Raw genomic sequence first — 21,152 nt, forward strand, 5'->3', positions numbered from 1 at the left:
GGTTCTTGCCCCGGTCTGGGAGGATCCCACATGCCACGGAGCGGCTGGACCCATGAGCCATGGCCGCTGAGCCTCCGCGTCCGGAGCCTGTGCTCCGCAATGGGAGAGGCCACGACAGTGAGAGGCCCGCGTACCGCAAAAAAAAAAAAAAAGGGGGGAGATTAGAGAGTATGAGAGAGGTGTTCCAGGCACACCAGCACAGAAATGGGAGTCTTCCTCTTTACCTAATCAGAAAGCTTCAGAAAGTAAATTTCTCACTGTGTGATTCAGACTTATTCAAAACCATATTCACGAACCACCTAAATTCTCCCATACCACCAGCAGTCCCATGTTCTACCTTCTGGGAAGAACTACCCTCAGACATTCCTGGACCTGAGAGGTCACCTCAAGTCAGTCTTAAGGCATATTTATTAAATACCTGTTGTGAACCAAACAGAAGACTAGGTGCTTTCACATGCATGATCTCATGTAGTCCTCACTATAACCTGGAGATAAATATTATTCCCATGTTACAGATAAGGTAACTGATAAGGTAACTGAGGCCTAGAGCTGTTAAACAAACATACAAAATCATATACAAGATCATGGTAAAATGGAGCTGTCAGGGCTTCCCTGGTGGCACAGTGGTTAAGAATCCGCCTGCCATTGCAGGGGGACATGGGTTTGAGCCCTGGTCCAGGAAGATCCCACATGCCAAGAAGCAACTAAGCCCGTGTGCCACAACTACTGAGCCTGCGCTCTAGAGCCCGCGAGCCACAACTACTGAGCCCACATGCCACAACTACTGAAGCCCACGTGCCTGGAGCCCATGCTCCGCAACAAGGGAAGCCACCGCAACAAGAAGCCCGCGCACCGCAGTGAAGAGTAGCCACTGCTCGCCACAAATAGAGAAAGCCTGCGCACAGCAACGAAGACCCAAAGCAGCCAAAAATAAATAAATAAAAATGGGGGGAAAAAATGGAGCTGTCAGAATCTGACCCAGGTAAAGGGGTCAGATTGAACTTGGTAAAGGGCACTTATTTTGAAGTAGCCCCTCCCCCACCCCAGGGTCACGGGGAAGTCTGCCGCCCCTCCAGCAGAGGTCCCCAGCAGGTAGGTGCTCTGGACAAGGATCTGGCCACCAGGGCTTACTAGCTGGGTGGCCTCCCTCAACTCTCTCCCTTCTCTGAGCCTCATCATGTCTAAGGGGGTAATCGTGGGACCTACTTCGGGGGAGGTTGTGAGGGTGAATGAATCATGTCTGTAAGTGCTTAGCCCAGAGTGAACACCCAGTAGAAGACGGCTGTGAGGGTCCCGCCCAGACTCCTCTCCCTGTTCCTGCACAACTGCAGAAACTGCCCTCCTCTCTCTCTCACTCCCTCGCCTGGCCCTCCCTGTCTGGCCCAGGTGCCAGGTTCTTGCTCACACTTATTCCAAGGCCTTTCCCAAGTCCGCTCAAGCCAGTAGCCTCCCCTCTACTAGTTGCCAGACATTTGTACCCAGCCTTGACCCCTCCTCTGGAACCTCTTAGTCTAGGAGGAGAATGGACATGAAACAAGTAAGTATATAATTACAGCTTGTCACAGCACTGTGAAGACCGGTCTCAGCGTGCCATGAGAGAGTAACAGAGGCGTCCCTAGGTTCAGGTTGGGTGAGGTTCGGGGAGGTGGGGCACATAGAGGCATATAGGCAGGGAGGACGCTCTTAGCAGAGGAAGCAGCCCACCAGGCCTCCAGGCAGGACTGAGCCGTGCCACTTTCACCTTTAAGTTCTGGCTCAGCTCTTCTCTTCCAGAAGCCTCCCAGGATTGACCCCCAGCACATACTGATTATCCTATATCTCTTTGGCACTTTCAGGACCCCCAACCAAGCAAGAAAATGGGCATACAAATAAAATCAATGAAAGCTTTTACTTTCTGAAAGAAGAATTCCCTTCTCGGAAGGGACTCCTCCGGTCCAGGTGAAAAGATGTCCAGCACAGAGTAGACCCTCAGGAAATGTGTGGTAGGAATGAACACTTCTGTTTCTTGAAATGCATGAAACAAAGGTCTGCAATTTACTAGGAAACACGTCAAAAACGTATTGGTACATGGCTAGATGGCCAGGTGTGTGACGAGTGGAAGTGCGATAAAGCAAGTGTAGTCATGTGCAAGTGGTAGAATCCAAGTGGCGGGTATGCAGGTATCCACTGTAAAATTCTTTCATCTTTGCAGTAAAATATTGCCAGGGGAGAGAAGCAACATATGTGATTAAAATGGTGATTTTCTGGGGACTTCCCTGGAGGTCCAGTGGTTAGGACTCAGCGCTTCCACCGCAGGGGGCACGGGTTCAATCCCTCCCTGGTCAGGGAACTAAGACCCCGCAAGCCACACAGCACAGCCAGAAAGAAAGGAAAAAAAAGTAAAAAATAAATTATAAAACTTAAAAAATATGGTGGTATTCTACAGATAAGGAAAAACAAGGAGGACATAAAGTGCCAGGAGCATCACCTTTACTGTGCACATCAGGCCCCTCCCCTCCCTGGTGTGTCATTTAGTCCTTATTTATGCATCGCTTTGTATTTGTTTTCAGGTTCTGTTTATATACCTCTTCTCCCCACGAAGCCTGTAAATTCCCCAAAGGGCAAGAACACTGTCTCTTATTTCTGGTCCCATGGTTGATGGAATTTTGGAGCTGGAAGCCATGTTTGCAGTCCTCTCCTGCAGACACCCACCCCCCTTTATATGGGAGGAAATGGTGGCCCCTGGAGGGGAAGGATGTGGCCTACAGGCGCACGGTTCTGACTGGAATGTAGGTCTCCCCGCGCTCAGGCCCGTGCTTGGCAAGTGTTTTAGAGACGTTATAGGCGACTGTGCAAGGTCAGGTTCTGGCAATAGACAGGCCTGCTGCTTTCTCCTGGGTTGCCCCCGGCAAGTGCCCTGGCCCCTCTGAGCCTTAGTTTCCTCATCCATACAATGGTGATCATAAGGGAACTTCTGCCTTTGGGTTGTGGGAGGCTTAAATGGTTACAGAGTGTGAACAGCCCTTCACACAGTGCCTGGAAGCTACGAAGTGCTCAGTATGTAGTGGTTGCTATCATTACTGGTCCAGGCTTTGAGCGGGGCGTTGTGTGTCACTATTCCTGTCCTTGTAAGGAGGCCTCCCGTCATCAGAGTGGCTTCCCCCCTGAGCCTTTGGCCCTCGTCCCCAAGAGAGGATCTCCCACATGTACGTCCTTCCTCTCTCCTATTCACTGAGTCTCCTCCTTACTAATGCTAAACAGGAGAGAGACCTCTTGGTTTTCAGAATATCCTCGGTAGCTCTTAGGCTGTTTCTCCCTCTACTTATTGTGTGTTCTTAGTCATGCTTCTTAACTTGTGTGAGCCTCCATGTGATTTTCCATAACATGGGGCAATAGCAGAACCTCTTACCTAACTGGATGGTTGGGAGGATTCAGTGAGGTCATGCAGGTAAAGCGCAGGGAGCTGCGCATGCCTTGATTGCGCAATACGCACAAGTTACTATTGGTATTCCTTTGGTGCCACACTCCTGAATGAGGATGCTGCCCCCTTGGGCTTCACCAAGGTTCCTGCCACTTTTTCCCTGGTGCTTCTGCCCCCACTACTGGCCTGGAGGGGCTTTCCCTGCTTGAATTTCCTCCCAGTGCTGAGCGTGAATTTTGCACTAGTGAAGCATGGCTTGTCCCTGTAATGGCCCTCTTCCATCGGATCAGCCTGAAATCTCCAGCTCGACCCATCCTGTGCATCGGACCCCCCAGCTTCTCCGGTGAAGAAGCAAGAGGAGAAAAGACAAGCCTCCCCTCCACGGATCCCTCCTGAGGGAGCACAGTGGACCATGATGAGAGTACAGTGTGTTGTATTTATCCACAAATCTCAGTACAGCCCCCTAAGGGACTCCAGAAATCTATCCTCCTTCTTGCCCCTGGCTCCTTCAGGTCATTTCAGCTGATATGACAACAGGAATGTCAGTCTGTTCAACAAGGCCAGTTCATCAGTTTAGAGAATGATGTTGGTGACGCTCTGGAAGAGAGAAGGAGAGAGGGGATGGATGCAGGGCACACAGTCGCAAGACCTCTACCCTCATGCACCCTAGAGAGATGGGAGGGAGACTGACTACTCTAGCTCCGGAATTGCTTACGTTCTGGGGAATAACATAAGGAAGGCAGCACCTAGATTCAGGAAGAATAGGGAGACGGTCCTCCCAGGCAGAGGTGCCAGGGGCCTCTGTAGGGACAGCAAAGCCTTGTGTGTTTTGCCTGAGAGGATCCCCTGCCACCTCCACAGCCTGGGAATAAACAAGGGTGTGCCTTTGGGTTCCTGGCACAGTCTTAGGGCTGTTACACACCCTCACCCTTTTGCCCCAGGCTCAGGCATCTGAATGTACTAAATGCAAAGAGAAGAGCTAGGACTTTCCTTTGGGCCCAGAGGGAGGACCCGCATCCCACAAGAAACTTTCTCCTGGGCTGGCTGGGCAGGTAGGTTGCTGTCAACCAGGGAGAGGACAGAGGTACAGGTTCCCACCACCCAGCATGTTGCCACAAGGCAGCAGGGACAGGGCAGCGGAGGGATGCACAGGACAGGAAGGGAGTCTGACGGGAGATGCCGAGGAGAGGGGACAGGCACTCAGAGTGGGGGGGGGGGTTTCAGCAGCCCCTCCCTTCCTGGCTCCCAGATGTACACAGGCCCCTGGAGGACTTTTCTGCCTCAGTGGGAACGGAAAGCGCCCAAAAGATGAAAGCAGGATGCGAAGGGCAAAGAGCAGTGAGGAAAGGAAAACCAGAGCTGGAAAATGGGTTGGATGGTGTCTGCAGAGGCTGAGTGTCTGTCCACAGTGCAGTTGTCAGTGAACAGGCAATGGGAAGAGGATGTAAGAGCATCTCCCAAGTAGGAAGTAGAAACCACGTGGGCACTCACCTTCCACAGAACTGAAAGGTCAACGAAGGGCTTGGTGACCGAAGCCTGAAATTCAAGGACAAGAGGGTGAGTCCCCAGCATCTGTCCCACCAACCCTCCTAGGAGAGCCTCCACGCCACTGCCCCCCACCCACCCTGTGCTCGCGAGACTTACTCCAGACTTTAAGGTTGTGGTTGCAGGCCCTCCTTGCTGGTCAGTGACTTTGCCTTGAGGACTGCTCTGTGGATGAAGCCCAGGCTGTCGTTACAACCCCCCAGACCCTAAGGGTCTCCCAAGTTCCTTTTCCCCAGTGGCCAGCTTCCCCTAGGGTGACCGGGGCTGAAGCAGAAGGCATAGGCTAACCCCCTGCCCCTCACTATCCAGAAAGGAAACCCACGTTGCTGTGGGAATTCTGTGAGAGATGGGAGAATCCAGGAAGAATGTCTGCCCCTACTGGTTAGTCTTCCCTCAATTCCCTTTTCTTTCAGTGAATGAGATGGTCTCAGTCACTGAGAAGGGGCCCGACTGGAAAGGGAACCGAGAGAAGCCACGCAAATACCAGGACCATAGTTTAACCTCAGCCCTGACTTCAAAGCTACCCCTTCTACACACACGCTGACCTGATCCCTAACTCGGGTTGATCCCTGTCCTTAATCCTCTCCCCACTCAGCAGTGTCTCCCCTGCTACACTGCTGCTGCCAGCCTCAAATCCCCAAACAAACAGCCCTCTCTTGGTCTCTGTTTGGTGAATCCTGGCATCTGATTCAGAGCCCTCTCCTTCACCCTGCACACTTGCTACATAGCTTCTTCCTCCCCACCCCACGCATCTCTGGCTCCGTGGCTGGTAGCCCATGTAGCTATGGGCTTTGAGGCCTGGGCCAGTCCTCAAGATGGTGTCCCAAAGGGTCCTTGTGGAGAGTGGGGAGTGGGGACCTGGGGCAGGCAGGAGTCAGCCTTCTCCTGCTCCTCCTTGGAGCCTGTTATGCTGGGCGTGCTGCTGCTTGCCTCTCCTGGGCTCCGGTATCTATTCCCCCTATGTAAGTGGGGATCAGACATCCTCCAGAAGGCCTCCTCTGATGGGGCGGTGTGGAGGAAGAGAAGGAACCCCGACTTGTGATTCGCCAGAGCTGTGTGCTAGCCACATGACCTTGGCAAATCCCTTAAACCTCGCTGAGCTTCCGTTTCCTTACCTGAGAATCAGGGAGTCAGCATCCTCACCCTGACTACCTCAGAGGCTTGTTATGAAAATTAAACAGAATAGGGCTTTTCTCCCAAACCTATTCCTCGAGCTCAAGGTGATGCTCTGGGTTTTCTCAACACTCATTCTCTTCGCACTGTAATAGATCTTGGCCTCAGTAACTGCTTCCTATTCCCCAGGAGAGGCTTCGTGTTCCTCCCTTTAGGTCTCCTTAACTAGGAGGCAGCTCCCTGAAGGTGGGGCTGGGTCCCATTCACATTCTCTGATACAGGGCTTTGCAGATAAGACGGCTTAATCCTTCTGACCAGGTGACCACCAGCTCCTTTGTAAGGGAGAAGGAGGACACAGTTACAGAGCTGCCCAAGCTTCTTTCACCAAATGATAGGGACCTGGGCGCCCCAAATGTCCCAAGGGTTTAACCTCTCCCTCCCCCAACACCCTTCTCCCCATTTCCCCACCGCTGTTCACCTACATTCAGCAGCTTGTTGGCTTCCTTGCCGGCTTGGTTGGTCCCATCATGAGCAGCCTGCTGCAACCTGTCCTCCTCCTTCCCGGCCTGGCCAGCAGCGTGCTGGACACCTTGGTCAAGTTTCTCCACTTCCTTTCCAGCCTGACCAGCAGCGTGGCTGACCCCGTGGCCAAATTTCTCTGCCTCCTTTCCGGCCTGGTTGACCCCATCGTGGACCCCTTGGACTATTTTTCCTCCCTCTTTCCCAGCCTGCCCTGCAGCGTGGTGGACTCCCTGACCAAACCTTCCCACCTCCTTTCCAGCCTGATTAACTCCATGAGTCGCCCCTTGGACTATTTTTCCTCCCTCTTTCCCAGCCTGCCCTGCAGCATGGTGGACCCCCTGACCAAACTTTTCTACCTCCTTTCCAGCCTGATTAACTCCATGGTGGACCCCCTGACCAAACTTTTCTACCTCCTTTCCAGCCTGATTAACTCCATGGTGGACCCCCTGACCAAACTTTTCTACCTCCTTTCCTGCCTGGTTAACCCCATCGTGGACCCCCTCAATCACTTTGTTCGCCTCCTTCCCAACCTGTCCAGTAGCACTGCTGACCCCATGGACAAACTTCTCTGCTCCCTTTCCTGCTTGTCCGACGACATCGATTCCATGGGTTACCTTGTCCAAGCCGTGGTTGAGCCCCTGGACGACCTTGTCCAGCTCCTTACCGGCCTGGCTCCCCACACTGTTGTGTCCATTAAAATCTGTCTCCCCTCCAGCTTGAGGGATTCCATTATTGATGCCATCCAGGGCCTTGCCCACCTCTCTCTCTGTATTGCCCAGCCCTTGGCTGATCCCTTCAGTGACCTTCTTAATGGGGTCAGCACTAGCCACCCATCCAGGCAAGGGCCCCAACAGCAGCAAGAGGCAGCAGGAGCTGAGCAAACCGGCAAGACTCATGTTGTTGGGGAAGTGGGGAGGATGCAGAGAGGGGCCAGGGAGGCAAGGCTACTATTTATCCTCCGCTTCCTTTCCTCTGCTCCACCCCTCATGACTCAATTACCCTGTGAGGCACTGACTGGATCCCCAGTCAGTGAGGTAATTCCCAGGGAGATTTGGGGTTGAGCAATGAAGAGGAGGAGGAAGAGTGGGTGAGTCATGAATGGGGAAGACTCACATGGCATCTTTGCTCCTTGCCCAGCTCAGGCCCTCCACCCCAGAGCCCAGATGTCTGCCCTTCCAATCACTTCCCCTTTTTATTCCTCACCCACTATCCAGGCCTCCTTTCTCCCAACCGCACCTTCAGGCACCCTCCATCCCTGGGACCCAGGCCTGGTTCTTCAGCATCTTCACTCCTCTCGGGGGACCTAAGGATCCAGTTTCCCAAGCAGCAAGATTCTGGAAAGATGGGAGGCACAATCAGGGGGTGGGGAGCAACCCCGGGGAGCTGAGGGAAGCATCAGACCTTGTTCTTATTGTTGTTGTTCTTCTTGACCCCCAACGCCCACACTTCTTATGCTCCGGCCACACAGGTCTTCTCCCTGGTCCTCAAACACATCAAACTCATTCCTGCCTCATGGCCTTTGCACTTGCTGTTCTCTCTGCCTGGAATGCAGAAGTCAGATCTTCACAAGGTGAAGACCACCACAAGGTGGTTTCCTCCTCACTCTCTTCCTGGCTCAAATGTCACCTTCCCAAAAAAACCCTTCCCTGGCCGTCCCACAGCTATACTCTGTAATATCATCCTTTAGTTTTTATAGCTCCTACCACAATCTGAAATTATCTTATTTTATTGTCTGTCTCACCTATCAGATAGTAAACTTCCAGAGGGCCTTTGTCTGTATTGATCATTGTCACGTCCCCAGCTTCAAGAACATTGCCTGGGGTTCAGTAAATGTTTGAACAAATGGATGGATTAGAAGATGCCAGGGGAAGACAGTCCAGGCCTGAGCCTGAGTCTCAGAGGGTGCTGGAGGGAAGGTTGCCTGTATTGTCAGAGCAGCATAAGGTCACTTGTTGAGGGTTGCAGATTTTGGAGCCAGGATCACATTCTTGTCCTACCTCCCAACCCTTGGGCAAGGGCAGGGGGCTGACTGCCATGAGCAGGGGCAGGACGCAGTGTCTCCTGAAAAGCCAGTTGAGGCAGTCATGGGGAGGGGCTGGAGACCCAGGGCAGCAGAAGACTGTCAGCCAGAACCTGGGCTGAGGGCCAGGAGCTCATCCCTCCTGCCCTCCTCCCCCTGGGGCCTCCTAAGTCCCAACCTGAAGCCTCAAGTGTTGACATACTGGCAAGGGTTGGAGAGGGAAACAGCTGAGTGTGGCCTAGGTGTGGAGAGGGACATCAGAGGGAAGGGCAGGGGGTGGTTGGTAGGTCTGTCGTTGGTAGGTCTGTAGGGCTAGTTCAGAGGGAGCCTGAGACCAGAAGGATAGGGGCCAGTGGGTGGGTACAGTTGGGTGCAGGGGTAAAAGATATTTGGGTTTGGGTGCCAAGAGGAGAGCCTGGGAGAGGGGGTGGAGGTGGGATTGCTGGTGGGAAGCCCAGGCACAAAGGAATGTGTAGGGTGTGAGCAAGTGGGGATGGCGGAGTTTTATGTGTGGGTGCCCAGGTGTGACGAGAAGCTGCACACATTTTCAGGCTTTGCTCAAACAAGGGTGACAAGGCCCACTCCCCTTGGAGGACCCAGGGTTCCATCCCAGATCCTGGACACTTGGCTCCACCCAGAACCAGGCCTCCCAGACCCAGAGACCCAGAAGCTTCTGCCATCTCTAGGTTCTGCCTACAGAGGGTGACTAATTGTGCCACCTCTCCAAGCTTGAGCTCACCAAATCTGTTTCCCAGTTTCGTGGTCCAGGGACAAAGTCAAATCTCTGGGCAACCTTAGGTGTGACTTTCCTGACCTTGTCCAGCACCTGAATGAGGGAGTTTCCCATGCCAGGAGATTGCTGGGTAGGGAAGGGTGAGCTTCAGAATTCTAATCCGCCCCGAGATTGAGAGGTGGGATTTCTCCTTCGAAATGTACTCCATTTCTCTTTTCCACCTCTCTCTCGGCCCCACCCTACCATCTTCTGTCAGCCTCGGTCCCTCTCCTCAGTGCTTCATTCCCATTTGCCACTATTTGATTCAGGACTTTGGCATCTATCTCCGTACGTGAGATTAGCCTGGAGTTGTCCTTTCTCTGCTGGTTTTAGAAACGTAGCCGTGCTGTTTCCTAGAGTGAAGAGAGGAGGTTTCAGTAGCTGAGCTACCACAGTGCCCACAAAGCGCTCCCACAAAGCATGCAATATGTGATGTGTGCATACACAGTGTGTTTGCCGCTCCACAGGGCCTCAGAGCACGTGCCCTACCTACAGCCTCTCAGCACAGGAGCTGCTACTTGGCTTCTCAGCTCTGCTTAGGCTCTGCAGCAGGTCCTGTAGAATGGCAAATATTTGTTCCCCATGCTTCAGCAAATCTTGCCCATAAAATCATCGGGATCTGAATCAGCCTTTGGGAAGATACATCTTAACTCCTTGGCTCTTCTCTTGTTATTGGCCTACTCAGATGTGCCATTTCTTTTTGTACCAGTTTTGATCCCTCATATTTTCTAAGAAAATTTTAATTGCATCTAGCTTTTCATATCTATTCTTGTAAAGCCGTACCAAATTGGTCCCTTTTCAGTCCTGGTTTTATTTGTGTACGCTTTTCCCCCATCTTGATTATACATGTTAAATTTGTCCCCCTTTGCTCTGTTTTTTGGTCTTGGTTCATTGAAATCTCCCCAGCTGTACACTCAGTTCATTTTCAGTTCCACCTTTCCCGGGCCATCCAAGCAGGAGGGCTTCACCCTTACTCTGTGCCATGGCAGGTGCTTAGCAAACTCAGTTCCCACGGAGGTCTGGGGAAAGAAGAGGTTATGCCATTCTGCCCCTTCTTGCTTCCACACCTCTCTCTGGGATGACGACTCCTTCCTCGCCTAAACCCCACAGCCCCTGAATCTTGGTCACAGCTGTGTGCCAACTGGCCCTGCAGGTGAAGGTGCCTGCCTGTGTGTCACAGATAGGCAAGCAAGCCCCCACCTCCCATGCTTTGGAGGACGGGAGCCATCTGTCTATTTGTTCTTCCACTAATGTTTACTGAAAGCCTGCTTTGTGTCAGGCACAGTTCTAGGAACTGGAGGACCAGTGGTGAACAAAACAGAAAAGAGTGGGCCCAACAGGGAGACAATGAACAAGTAAGTCAGTAACTAGATCATGGAAAACTACATGAAAAACCATAAGGAAAAGAACAGAGTGCTGGGAGAGGATAGGGCTCGGGGGCTGCTCTAAGATTGGAGACCAGAAGAAGCCTCAGGAGATGACGTTTATTCATTCATTCTGGTACTATTTACTGAGGGAGGACCTTTCAAGTGCCAAACGTTCTTCCAGTCAACAGGTATAAAACTAGGAAGGCATGGGCTTCCCTGGTGGTGCAGTGGTTAAGAATCTGCCTGCCAATGCAAGGTACATAGGTTCGAGCCCTGGTCCAGGAAGATCCCACGTGCCGCGGAGCAACTAAGCCCTGTGCACCACAACTACTGAAGCCCGCATGCTTAGAGCCTGTGCTCTGCAACAAGAGAAGCCACCAGAATGAGTAGCCCCCGCTCAATGCAACTAGAGAAAGCCCATGCACAGCGACAAAGACCCAATGCAGCCAAAAATAAATAAATAAATAAATAAATTAATTAAAAAACAAAAACTGATTTTCTAAAAAAAAAGTGAGGAAGGCAGACAAGCACTCTCTAGTGGGCAGAGACAATTGGCAAGCTAACAAATGAATAAACAGGATCATTTTTAGAGAGACATATGCTGCATGGAAAATAAAGAGTGTAACCCTAGAGCAGTTTTGCACATTGGAATATTTAACCCAGGATGGGAAGTCAGACAAGGTTTCCCGGACGATGGGCAGACGGAGGGAGTGGGGGTGATGGCAGATAGTGACTGAGAAAGGAGAGAACTTTAGATGGGGAGTTAGGAGGGCCTCTCTTAAAGGGCGGCACCTGAGGGAAACCAAGAGGCAGCCAGGGGAAGACCTGGGTAGGACTTCCAGGCACAAAGAAATAGCCAGGGTAACTATCCAGAAGAGGGTCCAGAACGGCATGGAGCCAGTGTGCCCAAGGAGAAGAAAGAAGAAAGAAGACAGCAGAGAAAGGGCTTTGAAGTCCAGTGTAAAACGTTGGGTTCCATTCTAGACGCCAGGGGTGGGCTTGGAACGGTGGTACACGGCCACACACGACTGGGAGGGGGCCTTCGTGCCCACACTGGACTGTGACGTCATGGCAAGAAGCTCCAGCTCCTCCAGCCCCGGAGCCCTTGTCTCACAGTAACATCGTAATTGTAATTACGTTGTAATTGGTAGAGCGTGTGCCCGATCCAGTTTCACCTACCGGGTGATGCTTCACCACTGAAGCTCCTCTGAGCTCTTCCTTCCCAGCGCAGCAACGCTCCTCCAGCCCAGGTACCCCACCCCGGAGCAAAGGGAGAAGGGAAGGCTGGGGGAAGTTGTGAGAGAAGGACCACCTGGGTTTTCTTTTGAAAGGTCACTGAGTAGGCTCAGATCCCCACTCTTCACCCATATGGACAAATCTCCCCTTTTCATGAGAGCGGAAACAGAGCCCCCAGGAATACAAACATTCTTAAGGTCACCAATAACCACCAATAAACACTGACTAATACCTTTATGAGCTGGTAGTGCTACTGGAAACACGCACAGCCCAGCCTCACGCCACACGGTCTGTGGCAGCCTGGAGAGACCAGGGAGAGAGACAGGTCGGCTGACCCCCAGCTCCTAACCCCACCCCCTCCAAGGTGCCTTTGACTCTGGTGCCAAGCGCAACTCCTACCTTCATCCTCCAGGCTCTCTCCAATCCCTTCCCTCTCCCTTTTCCTCACGAATACACTTCCTGTCAGACTTTCTCCCCTCTCAAAATCAGCACCTACTGGGCCTTGAGCTCTCACTGGGTCCTTACAGTAGCCCCCAGGTGGAGGGTCAGATGTGACATCAAGAAACAGGCCAGAGTTTCATTGACTTGCTCAAGACAACTCAGCTGGCAGGTGGCTGAGCCAGAGCTGACATCTAGGCCTGACCCCCAGCTGGAAACCCTCCACCAGCTAGGCCCCTGACGGCTGTCTCCACCACGTTTCTCCTCCCTGCCTGAAGCCCTCATCTGTAGCTCAGGCAGCACAGCTTCAAGCACAGGTGTTCTCAACGCAGCATATGGGTGTAGATCTGTGTGTCTGGAGAGGCAGAAGCTGATATGGGTTCCCATTTGTTTCATGTATGACGATAGACCTGTGTTTCCTAGACTTCTCTGAGGGCAAGAATCACCTTGTTGGAAACAGGATTCCTGGGCCTCAGTGCAAAGCCAGAGTCAGATTTCCCTAGGAATCAGCCTCCCGGTGATTCTTACCAGAACAGTTTGGGGACCACTGGACTAGATCAATTATCAGGCAAGTTTGGGAAATGATCTTTGAAATATTAACGTACGTGGAATGTTTCCTAGACTCTATCATAAGCGCTACATGTATCACTCATTTAATCCTCACGGTGACCCTCTGAGAGAAGTAAGATTATCATCTCCATTTTACAGAGGAGGAAACTGAGGCACAGAGACTATCACCCCCAAGCAATTGTTAAAAATATATACCCACTGAGTTAGAATGTCCAGGGAAGAGGCCCTGGCATGGATATTTTAAAGCAAGCCCACCCCCTGCTCATTCTGTTGATCAGGTCGGTTTAGGAAACACTGGGCTATATGGTTGGCCACTCAGGGCCAGGAGCCAGCAGCAGGTTCTGGGTGGCAAAGACGGCTCATTCTGTCGCAGTGATGGTGCGGCTCACTGCCCCTCCGCCACTCCCAACAGTGACCAGGAGCACCACCCCCTCTGGAGCCCCAGCCAATCAAAGAGCAAGTCCCACCACCTCCGCCTCCTGCACCTAAGAGGGTTTCTGTGCTTCGGGAGCCGACTGTTGGCTTCAATGGGTGAGTCGCCCCGGCCCCTGAGCCATTCCTGAAGCTTTAGGGCCCGGCCTCTCCTCAGTTACTAACTGGAGCTTTTCTTCATGTCTCAGCAACGCTTTCATTCTGCCCATCCTGGGAAAACACAGGGAGAAGGTAAACAGGGCTCCACCTTCAGAGAGCTCGCGTTCCCGCGGGAAGTACAGTAAGACTGAAGAGGGCAGTGTAAAGCCGGGGAACTCAGGGAAGGCCTCTGGGAGGTGACACTGGAGTAAGGCCTGAGTGACAACTGTGCAGCAAGCAATGGCTGTGGGGCGTAGGTGGCAGCTCAGTGTAATAAGGACGGGCAGGAATTCAGCATGGCTGGTGTGGCACACGCAAGGGAGAAGAGGGAGGGCAGCGGAAAGCTGGCAGGGGCCTGGCGGACCGTGGTAAGGAGTCTGGACCTGGCTTTACTGTTAGAGAGAGGTGGAGGTTTTCAGGTCAAGAGATATAATCTGACCTGAAGTTCTACAAGATCCACACAGCTACAAGGTTGGGAATAGGGGTATAGGACAGACGGTCAGAGGAAGCGCAGAAAGCAGCGAACAGGCTGGTGAGGTCATCTGGGCAAGACAACACTGGCCCGCACAGGGATGGCTGCTTTCTTCCCCAGCCAGTCCCCTTGGGTGGGACTCTCCTCTGTCACCCCCTCCCCCCTCAGCCCCTCCCCTGCGTGCTGGCTGAGGATTCTGAGGACAAACCCCTCAGCTTTCGTTCCTGGACAGATTTGGACGCGTTGGTCGCCTGGTGCTGCGTGCCTGCATGGAGAAGGGTGTTAAGGTGGTAGCAGTGAACGATCCGTTCATCGACCCAGAATACATGGTGAGCAGCAGACAAAGGGCAGGATCGGGGAGAGTGGGACCAGGGTGGGGAAGGGGTGCAGGGGAGCTCTGTGGAAGGCGCTCAGCTGCCATGTGGAACCATCACTGAAGTGGGGACTCCCTGGCAATGCTGGCTCCCCGTCCAGCCCAAGACTAGGAGCCATTCTGTCTCCTGCAGGCGTACATGTTTAAGTATGACTCCACCCAAGGCCGATACAAGGGGAGCGTGGAATACAGGAATGGACGGCTGGTCATCGGTAACAATGAGATCAGCGTCTTCCAGTGGTAAGGGCGGCTGTCTTATGCAAGCCTGCAACATACTAATGCAGGGGATGTAGAGGTGACTAGAAGGGGATTCCAGCCTCTCACATGGGGTTCATAACCCCCCCCAAATTGTGTGTGCACATGCCTCTGGGTACTGGTTTGGAGAGGGGGCCCAGTGTACTCAAAATACTTTTTTATTTAACGCACATGCGCGTGTTTTCTCTCAGGCATATCAGCTCAACCTGTCTAAAACTCAACTCTTGATTATCCTTCAACCCTCAGATCTATTCATCTCCCTGCCCAGGAAATGGCATCACCATCGAGCCAACTGCTTCCACTCAGTTCCTACATAGGAGCCACAGAGACCTTTTCAAAACATCAACTGGACCTCGATACTCCCCCACTTAAACCCTCCAGTGGCTTCCCATCACCCCACAAATAAAATCCCAGCTGCTGACAGGGCCTCCCACCAACTATATGCCCTGCTCCCCGGCCTTCCCTTGTCACCTCAGCGACACTGGCCACCAACCTCCTGGGACCCTGCGCCAGCACCTCTTCTTAAAACCCACTTCACCTAGCTCTCACTGATACAAATACTCCTCCTTCACTGAAAGATACGTTTAGAATCTGTAAGTCAAATGCAATAACACTGGATGTTTAATAAGCTTCAAATACATTTTCAAAATACCAAAAAAATTAAAAATTTATAAAATGGGAAACAGTAAACCCACTTTATCTTTCTAATGTAAATTATCAGCCACTGCCGGCCCTGTGGCTGCCTCCAATTTCCAATTTTACACACACTTGCACACACACACTCGTGAGCTCTCTCCAGCCCCAGGCAAGATCTGCAGCCTTCCCAGCACTCCTCCCAGCAGGTCCACTCTCAGCCCTGATGTTTATTTGTGGTCAGGTGGTCAGGGGTGGGTGGAGGCGGGGACTGGAGAGTCAGTGAGAATGGGAGAAGCTGCTTGACCCAAATTTGAAATCATGACAGCAAAAACAATTCCGAATTCCAGCAGAGCAGTCGTTACTCAGACATACTGTGTCCTTTCCTTCCTCAGCCTGGGCACCATCGTTGCCACCACCTGGGGTATTTTCCCAGCGCTGCCCCATCCCCACACAGCCGCCCCCTCAGTGTGTGCCCCGCTCAGGTGCCACCTTCCCTGGTGACTGCAGCGCCTCTTCCCCCTTCCCCACTGCTCTCCATCGCACCACTGCGGATATCCTCCAGGCCTCAGCACGAGCTGCGTCGCTTGTGTGTGTACTTTGCCCCGCTCCACCCTTTCCAGTTGGGTGACCCTGGGCAAGGCAATGAACTTCCCCAAGCCTCAGTTTCCTCATGTATCTGATAGGGATGCTGAGCATACCCACCACAGCCATAGCAGGGAGCACGGCCAGAGGCGTGGGGGGAGCACCGGGAAGGGCTCACGCAGCCTCCTTGCAAGGACGGCCCTGTCAGCCTGTGGCACCCCTGCTGCTCTGGCACCTGCAGGCGCAGGCCCTGGCCCAGGGTAGACTCAGTACTTCCTTGAAGAATGAACAGAATCCTCAAAACAGGCCCCTGGGCAGGAGGGCAGGGCCCATGACAACCTAGGGGAAGGGGCTGGGGTCTCCAGGGGCACCGAGTCTCTGTCTCATGCCAGCTCAACAACTGCTACAAAGGAATCTGTTGAAGTGCCCTTCCCCCAACTTGGAAGGCAGGAAATGAGGGGGGCATCAGAGAAGAGCTACTTGGGTCCGATGATGAAGTGTGACCTGACATTTGACCAGGGAGCATGAAGAACCATGTGTGGTGGCCCAGGGAGAAGAGAGGAAGCTGCTCATTCATTCATCCCTAGGGCCAGCCTGCCTGTGCTCCCAGGGAGAAGAGAGGAAGCTGCTCATTCATTCACCCCTAGGGCCGGCCTGCCTGTGTTCCCAGGGAGAAGAGAGGAAGCTGCTCATTCATTCATCCCTAGGGCCAGCCTGCCTGTGCTCCCAGGGAGAAGAGAGGAAGCTGCTCATTCATTCATCCCTAGGGCCAGCCTGCCTGTGCTCCCAGGGAGAAGAGAGGAAGCTGCTCATTCATTCACCCCTAGGGCCGGCCTGCCTGTGTTCCCAGGGAGAAGAGAGGAAGCTGCTCATTCATTCATCCCTAGGGCCAGCCTGCCTGTGCTCCCAGGGAGAAGAGAGGAAGCTGCTCATTCATTCATCCCTAGGGCCAGCCTGCCTGTGCTCCCAGGGAGAAGAGAGGAAGCTGCTCATTCATTCACCCCTAGGGCCGGCCTGCCTGTGCTCCCAGGGAGAAGAGAGGAAGCTGCTCATTCATTCATCCCTAGGGCCAGCCTGCCTGTGCTCCCAGGCAGCTCTGCCGCTACTCTTTTCACCTCGGTCCTGGCTCTTCTGAAAAATGCCCGTAGTAACAGTACTTACCTCAGGTCATCAGGGTTAAAGGAGTCCAATACAGGTAAAGCACTCAGCACACAGGCACATGGCAGGTGTTCAGTAAACAGGTGTAGAATGGCTAATTAAAAAACCCCACACACAAACATTGACTGCACCCCTCTGGAGGGAGCAGACCCAGCCTTGCTGCCATGGGGTGCTCTAGAAGATGAGACAGACACTAACAATCACAAAAGCAAATACTGCAGTGGTGATAAAAGCTGAGGGAAAAGATTAGTATAGAGTTTACCCACGTATTGTTTGTTTGCTAAAGCCAAGTAGAAAACAGCAATAGTAGATGTTTAATATATTTCAGACACAAATGTTTGATATCGAGTGGAAAATGTATATTGATAAAACAAGAAGCAGAAAATCTCCTTTACCTTTCCAATATAAACCACTAGCCACTGCTAGCCCCAGGGCCGCCTCAAGGCTTCAGATCCCTGGGAGCTGCTCTCTGGATGTGCCGTGTGTTTTCAGGGACTTGCCTGGCCTCTGGGAGCAGGATCCCTGTTGCAGGAGCTGAGTAGTCAAGAGAAGAAGGCTAGGAGGGCTGTGATGAAGTTGCCAGGGCTGAAGCCAGAAGCAGTAGGGCAGGCCTCACCCTCCTGGGGTCTACATCCTGGTAGTAAGGGCCTGACCTGGCTGGGAGTAGTCTAGATGGTCCCCCAGGCGGGGCTTGAGGCCTGAGTTGGGGAGGTGGCGGCTTGTACCCAGGCATAGCAGGTACAGTCAAGAAAAGTGGCCCACTAGTGGGGTTAGCGATGAGAGGCAAGACCAGCAGGGTCGGACCCATCTGGGGCAGCCAGGGATGTGTGGGGTGAGGGGAACAGACGGCCAGGCAGGAAGGTGTCTGGTCAGTCTTTCAAATGGTGAAGGCCATGGCTATGAAGGCGAGAGACTGACTCACGGTGCTACCGCCCCTCCACAGCAAGCAGCCCAAAGAAATCCCCTGGAAGTCTGTCGGGAGCCCCTTTGTGGTGGAGGCCACAGGCGTGTACCTGTCCTTAGAGGAAACTACAGTAAGTCAGGGACAGGTGCCCGGGGCTGCCCAGGGGTGTCGCACTTGAAGCACCTCATGACACCTGTGTGCCTTCCCTAGGCCCACATTGAGGTAGGTGCCCTGCGTGTGGTCATCTGTGCGCCCTCTCCAGATGCACCCATGTTTGTCATGGGGGTGAACGAAAAGGACTATAACCCCAGCTCCATGAAAACTGTCAGGTAATGGGCAGCAACATTCTGAAGTGTGTGCCTGGAGGACAAGCCAGCCTGCGGTGGGGAGGAGTCCGACTCACCCTCCCCACTCCCACTCCCACTCGGCCCCTGGTGCTCTTTTCACATCAATCCACTTCTCCTCCCCAAAGTCTTAACAGCCATCTTGTTAATGTTACCCTAAAACCATCTGTTAGAACTGCACCACTTTGGAGAACATGCTTGGGGAGCTTCCCCCAGCTGCACCTCTGGTACCTCCTTCGGTCTGACAGCATCCCCGATGCTCCCTCATCCCCAGCCTGACTTTTCACAAAACCAAGCCTGGGTGCAAACCCTGAAAGGAGGTAAGGGTGGAGGGGTGGCTCTGCGACTCACCTCACAGCACCTTGCACACGCGGGCCGTTTCAGCAACGCATCCTGCACCACCAACTGCCTGGCCCCCCTCGCCAAGGTCATCCATGAGCGATTTGGGATTGTGGAAGGGCTGATGGTGAGTTGGGGAGAGGGGCTGGGGCAGGAGGCACGGCTGGGAAACTGTACCTCTTCCTCCCATACTCCTCCCATACTTAGTGTTTGGAGTTAACAGGGAGAGACTGGTTTGGGGAGGAGAAGCCCACCAGTGGTGAAGTCTTTTAAACTCTGGACCCTGCCTGCATGTGCCCCTCCTGTGACGGTGGTGGAGGCCCTGCCAGCCTCCACACCTGGGTCACCACCCTGAGCCTGGGAAAAAGAGGCTTGGGAGCTTGGGAGCAAGAAGGCCTCACCTCGGCCCTCTTCTTCCCCAAGACCACAGTCCACTCCTACACTGCCACCCAAAAGACAGTGGATGGGCCATCAAAGACCTGGCAAAGACGGACGGGGTGCCCACCAGAACATCATCCCGGCCTCCACAGGGGCTGCCAAGGCCGTGGGCAAAGTCATCCAAGACCTCCAAGGGTATGAGGGCATGAACCTGCAACAAGGGTGGGGGGTGCAACCCAGGAGGACGGGACTAGCCCCCAATCCTTGAGGTGTCTACTGAGCGGAAAGCAGAGACAAGGGGGAAATGATGGAGAAGTCCCTGGGTTCTGACTCCTGCCCCTGATGTGGGATTCTCCAGGAAGCTGACTGGAATGGCGTTCCGAGTGCCAACCCCAGTCGTGTCTGTTGTGGACCTGACCTGCCGCCTGGCCCAGCCTACCCCGTACTCAGACATCAAGGAGGCCATAAAAGCAGCAGCTAAGGGACCCATGGCTGGCATCCTTGCCTACACTGAGGATGAGGTAGGGACTGAGCAGAAGGGACCCTGGGAAGAGCCCTCTGGGAAGGAAGCATGATTTTCCACTTGCCAAGGAGCTTTTTGCAGCGTATCAAGATAGGAACTGCAGGGCTGGGAAGGTCAGCTCTCCCCTACCTCAGAGTCTTTGCACTTGCTGCCCCTTTGGTCTGGAAAGCTTTTCCCTCAGGTGGCCACATAGTCTGTCCTCACCTTCTCCAAGTCGCTACTTCAACCTCTCATCTCAGAGAGATGTTCTTTTTGTGGCCCTTTTCCTTACCTGAAATGTCATTTCATAGTCACTGTTGGCCCTGCTAGCATGTACACTCCAAGACAGCAGAGACTTTGGGCCTCGTTTTTCACTTCCATAGCTCCAGCCATCTTCCCAGGGCCTGGCACACAGCAGGTGCTCGATATATGCTCAGTGAACAAGACAAGGGCTCCCATTTCTCAGCACTTGCTCGGGGCCGGCCACAGCCAGGTGCCTTCCCTGTGAGGAATGGGTATCACGTCTCTTTGCTCCCAGTACTGCCAGCTCTGTCCGTCCACCTTGGTGCTGACTCCCTGCTTTAGCTCCTGAAGGTCCACCCTCACACAGCTGCCAGGATCTCTTAAAGAAATCAGATCACATCACCCCCAGAGCTGAAAACCTTCCTGTGGCCTTCCACCATGCTAGGGCCAACCCCCCAGGGCCTTTGTGCTGCAGTTCCTTCTACCTGAGACCCTGCTGAGGGCTGGAGTTGACCAGATCCTCCTAATCATCCAGAGCCAGACTCACTGCCTCCCCTCAGGGAGGGCCTCTCGCTGACACACTCCACGTGCATTTTCCCCAGGAAGAGATGTCTGTTGGTGCAGCATCAGAGACTGTTTGCAGTCTGTATCCTTTGGCCAGTCGCCTGCCTGAAAAGCCCCCATTTGTCTTCCTCATACCCTGTCCCCAGAAGCTGGACAGAGGGGGGCTCCATCAAATACTGTAGATGAATGGATGGACAGTGTGCCCACGAGCCTGAGCTCCTGGAGGTCCCTGCTCTGCGACCCACGCTTATCTTTGAAATTCTGATGGCCAGGTCGTGTCCACGGACTTTGTTGGCGATACCCATTCGTCTATCTTTGATGCTAAGGCTGGCATCGCGCTCATGGTAAGGGGGAAGAAAGGGGTCAGAGAACGTGAGGGGAGGCTGGGGGTGGTCGGGAGGGATCCCCTGAATCCCCTCCATCCCTCCCTCCCCAGGTACGACAACGAATATGGCTACAGTCACCGAGTGGTGGACCTCCTCCGTTACATGTTCAGCCGAGACAAGTGAAGCAGGCTGGCCCGCCTCAGTTTCCCAGTGCTCCCGGCCCGTACCCGTCTCTCCCGTCCCCGCCCTCGGCCCCCCGGGGGAAAGAGGGCGTCCCGCGAGAGGGGCCTGCGCCGCTGGGCCAACGGTGAAATAAAAACCTAGAGTGCTCACAGCTGCGCCCCGTGTCTCTGCGCCGGTCACAGCGGGGTCGGGTCCGGGATCCAGGCCCAGCCCGCACGCGCTCGCTAGGCTCGCGCCCTGACCCCGACAGCGGCTCCCGCGGGGCCGGGATCGCGCTAGCCCCGGCTCGGCCTCCCGCGTGTCGCCCGGGCACCGCGGCGGAGCCTGGTGACGTTAGCGC

The 21,152-nt window shown here is 53.8% G+C and overlaps 2 protein-coding genes across 20 annotated transcripts; one reads left to right on the top strand and one right to left on the bottom strand.

Annotated features, from left to right (window-relative positions):
- Positions 1 to 3,816: 3,816 nt before the first annotated feature.
- On the bottom strand, positions 3,817 to 21,133 carry SBSN (suprabasin). 19 transcript variants are annotated; one of them, XM_082605857.1, is made up of 10 exons: positions 20,963 to 21,021; positions 19,789 to 19,998; positions 18,629 to 18,737; positions 17,425 to 17,563; positions 13,469 to 13,625; positions 9,577 to 9,725; positions 6,541 to 8,121; positions 5,045 to 5,110; positions 4,892 to 4,936; positions 3,817 to 3,997 (listed from the first exon to the last, which is right to left on the bottom strand). In XM_082605857.1, the coding sequence occupies exons 7-10, from the start codon at positions 7,474 to 7,476 to the stop codon at positions 3,974 to 3,976; spliced, it is 1,071 nt and encodes a 356-aa protein (XP_082461983.1). In that variant the 5' UTR covers positions 7,477 to 8,121; positions 9,577 to 9,725; positions 13,469 to 13,625; positions 17,425 to 17,563; positions 18,629 to 18,737; positions 19,789 to 19,998; positions 20,963 to 21,021; the 3' UTR covers positions 3,817 to 3,973. The 19 variants fall into 19 exon arrangements, with proteins under 19 accessions (XP_082461983.1, XP_082461980.1, XP_082461981.1 ...); XM_082605854.1 differs by lacking the exon at positions 20,963 to 21,021 and adding an exon at positions 14,234 to 14,290 and having other exon boundaries at positions 19,789 to 20,493; XM_082605855.1 differs by lacking the exon at positions 20,963 to 21,021 and having other exon boundaries at positions 6,541 to 7,914; positions 9,665 to 9,725; positions 19,789 to 20,493.
- GAPDHS (glyceraldehyde-3-phosphate dehydrogenase, spermatogenic) lies at positions 13,850 to 20,966 on the top strand (the record flags this gene model as incomplete). Its single annotated transcript, XM_082606661.1, is given in 10 exon segments — positions 13,850 to 13,921; positions 14,241 to 14,354; positions 14,532 to 14,638; positions 17,973 to 18,063; positions 18,144 to 18,262; positions 18,662 to 18,743; positions 19,040 to 19,099; positions 19,101 to 19,189; positions 19,353 to 19,515; positions 20,576 to 20,966. Coding segments are annotated over 10 exon segments (1,134 nt in total). The 3' UTR covers positions 20,813 to 20,966.
- Positions 21,134 to 21,152: the final 19 nt, after the last annotated feature.

This window comes from Mesoplodon mirus (assembly GCF_964341445.2).
Source record: "Mesoplodon mirus genome assembly, chromosome: 19".
Taxonomy (NCBI): Eukaryota; Metazoa; Chordata; class Mammalia; order Artiodactyla; family Ziphiidae; genus Mesoplodon; species Mesoplodon mirus.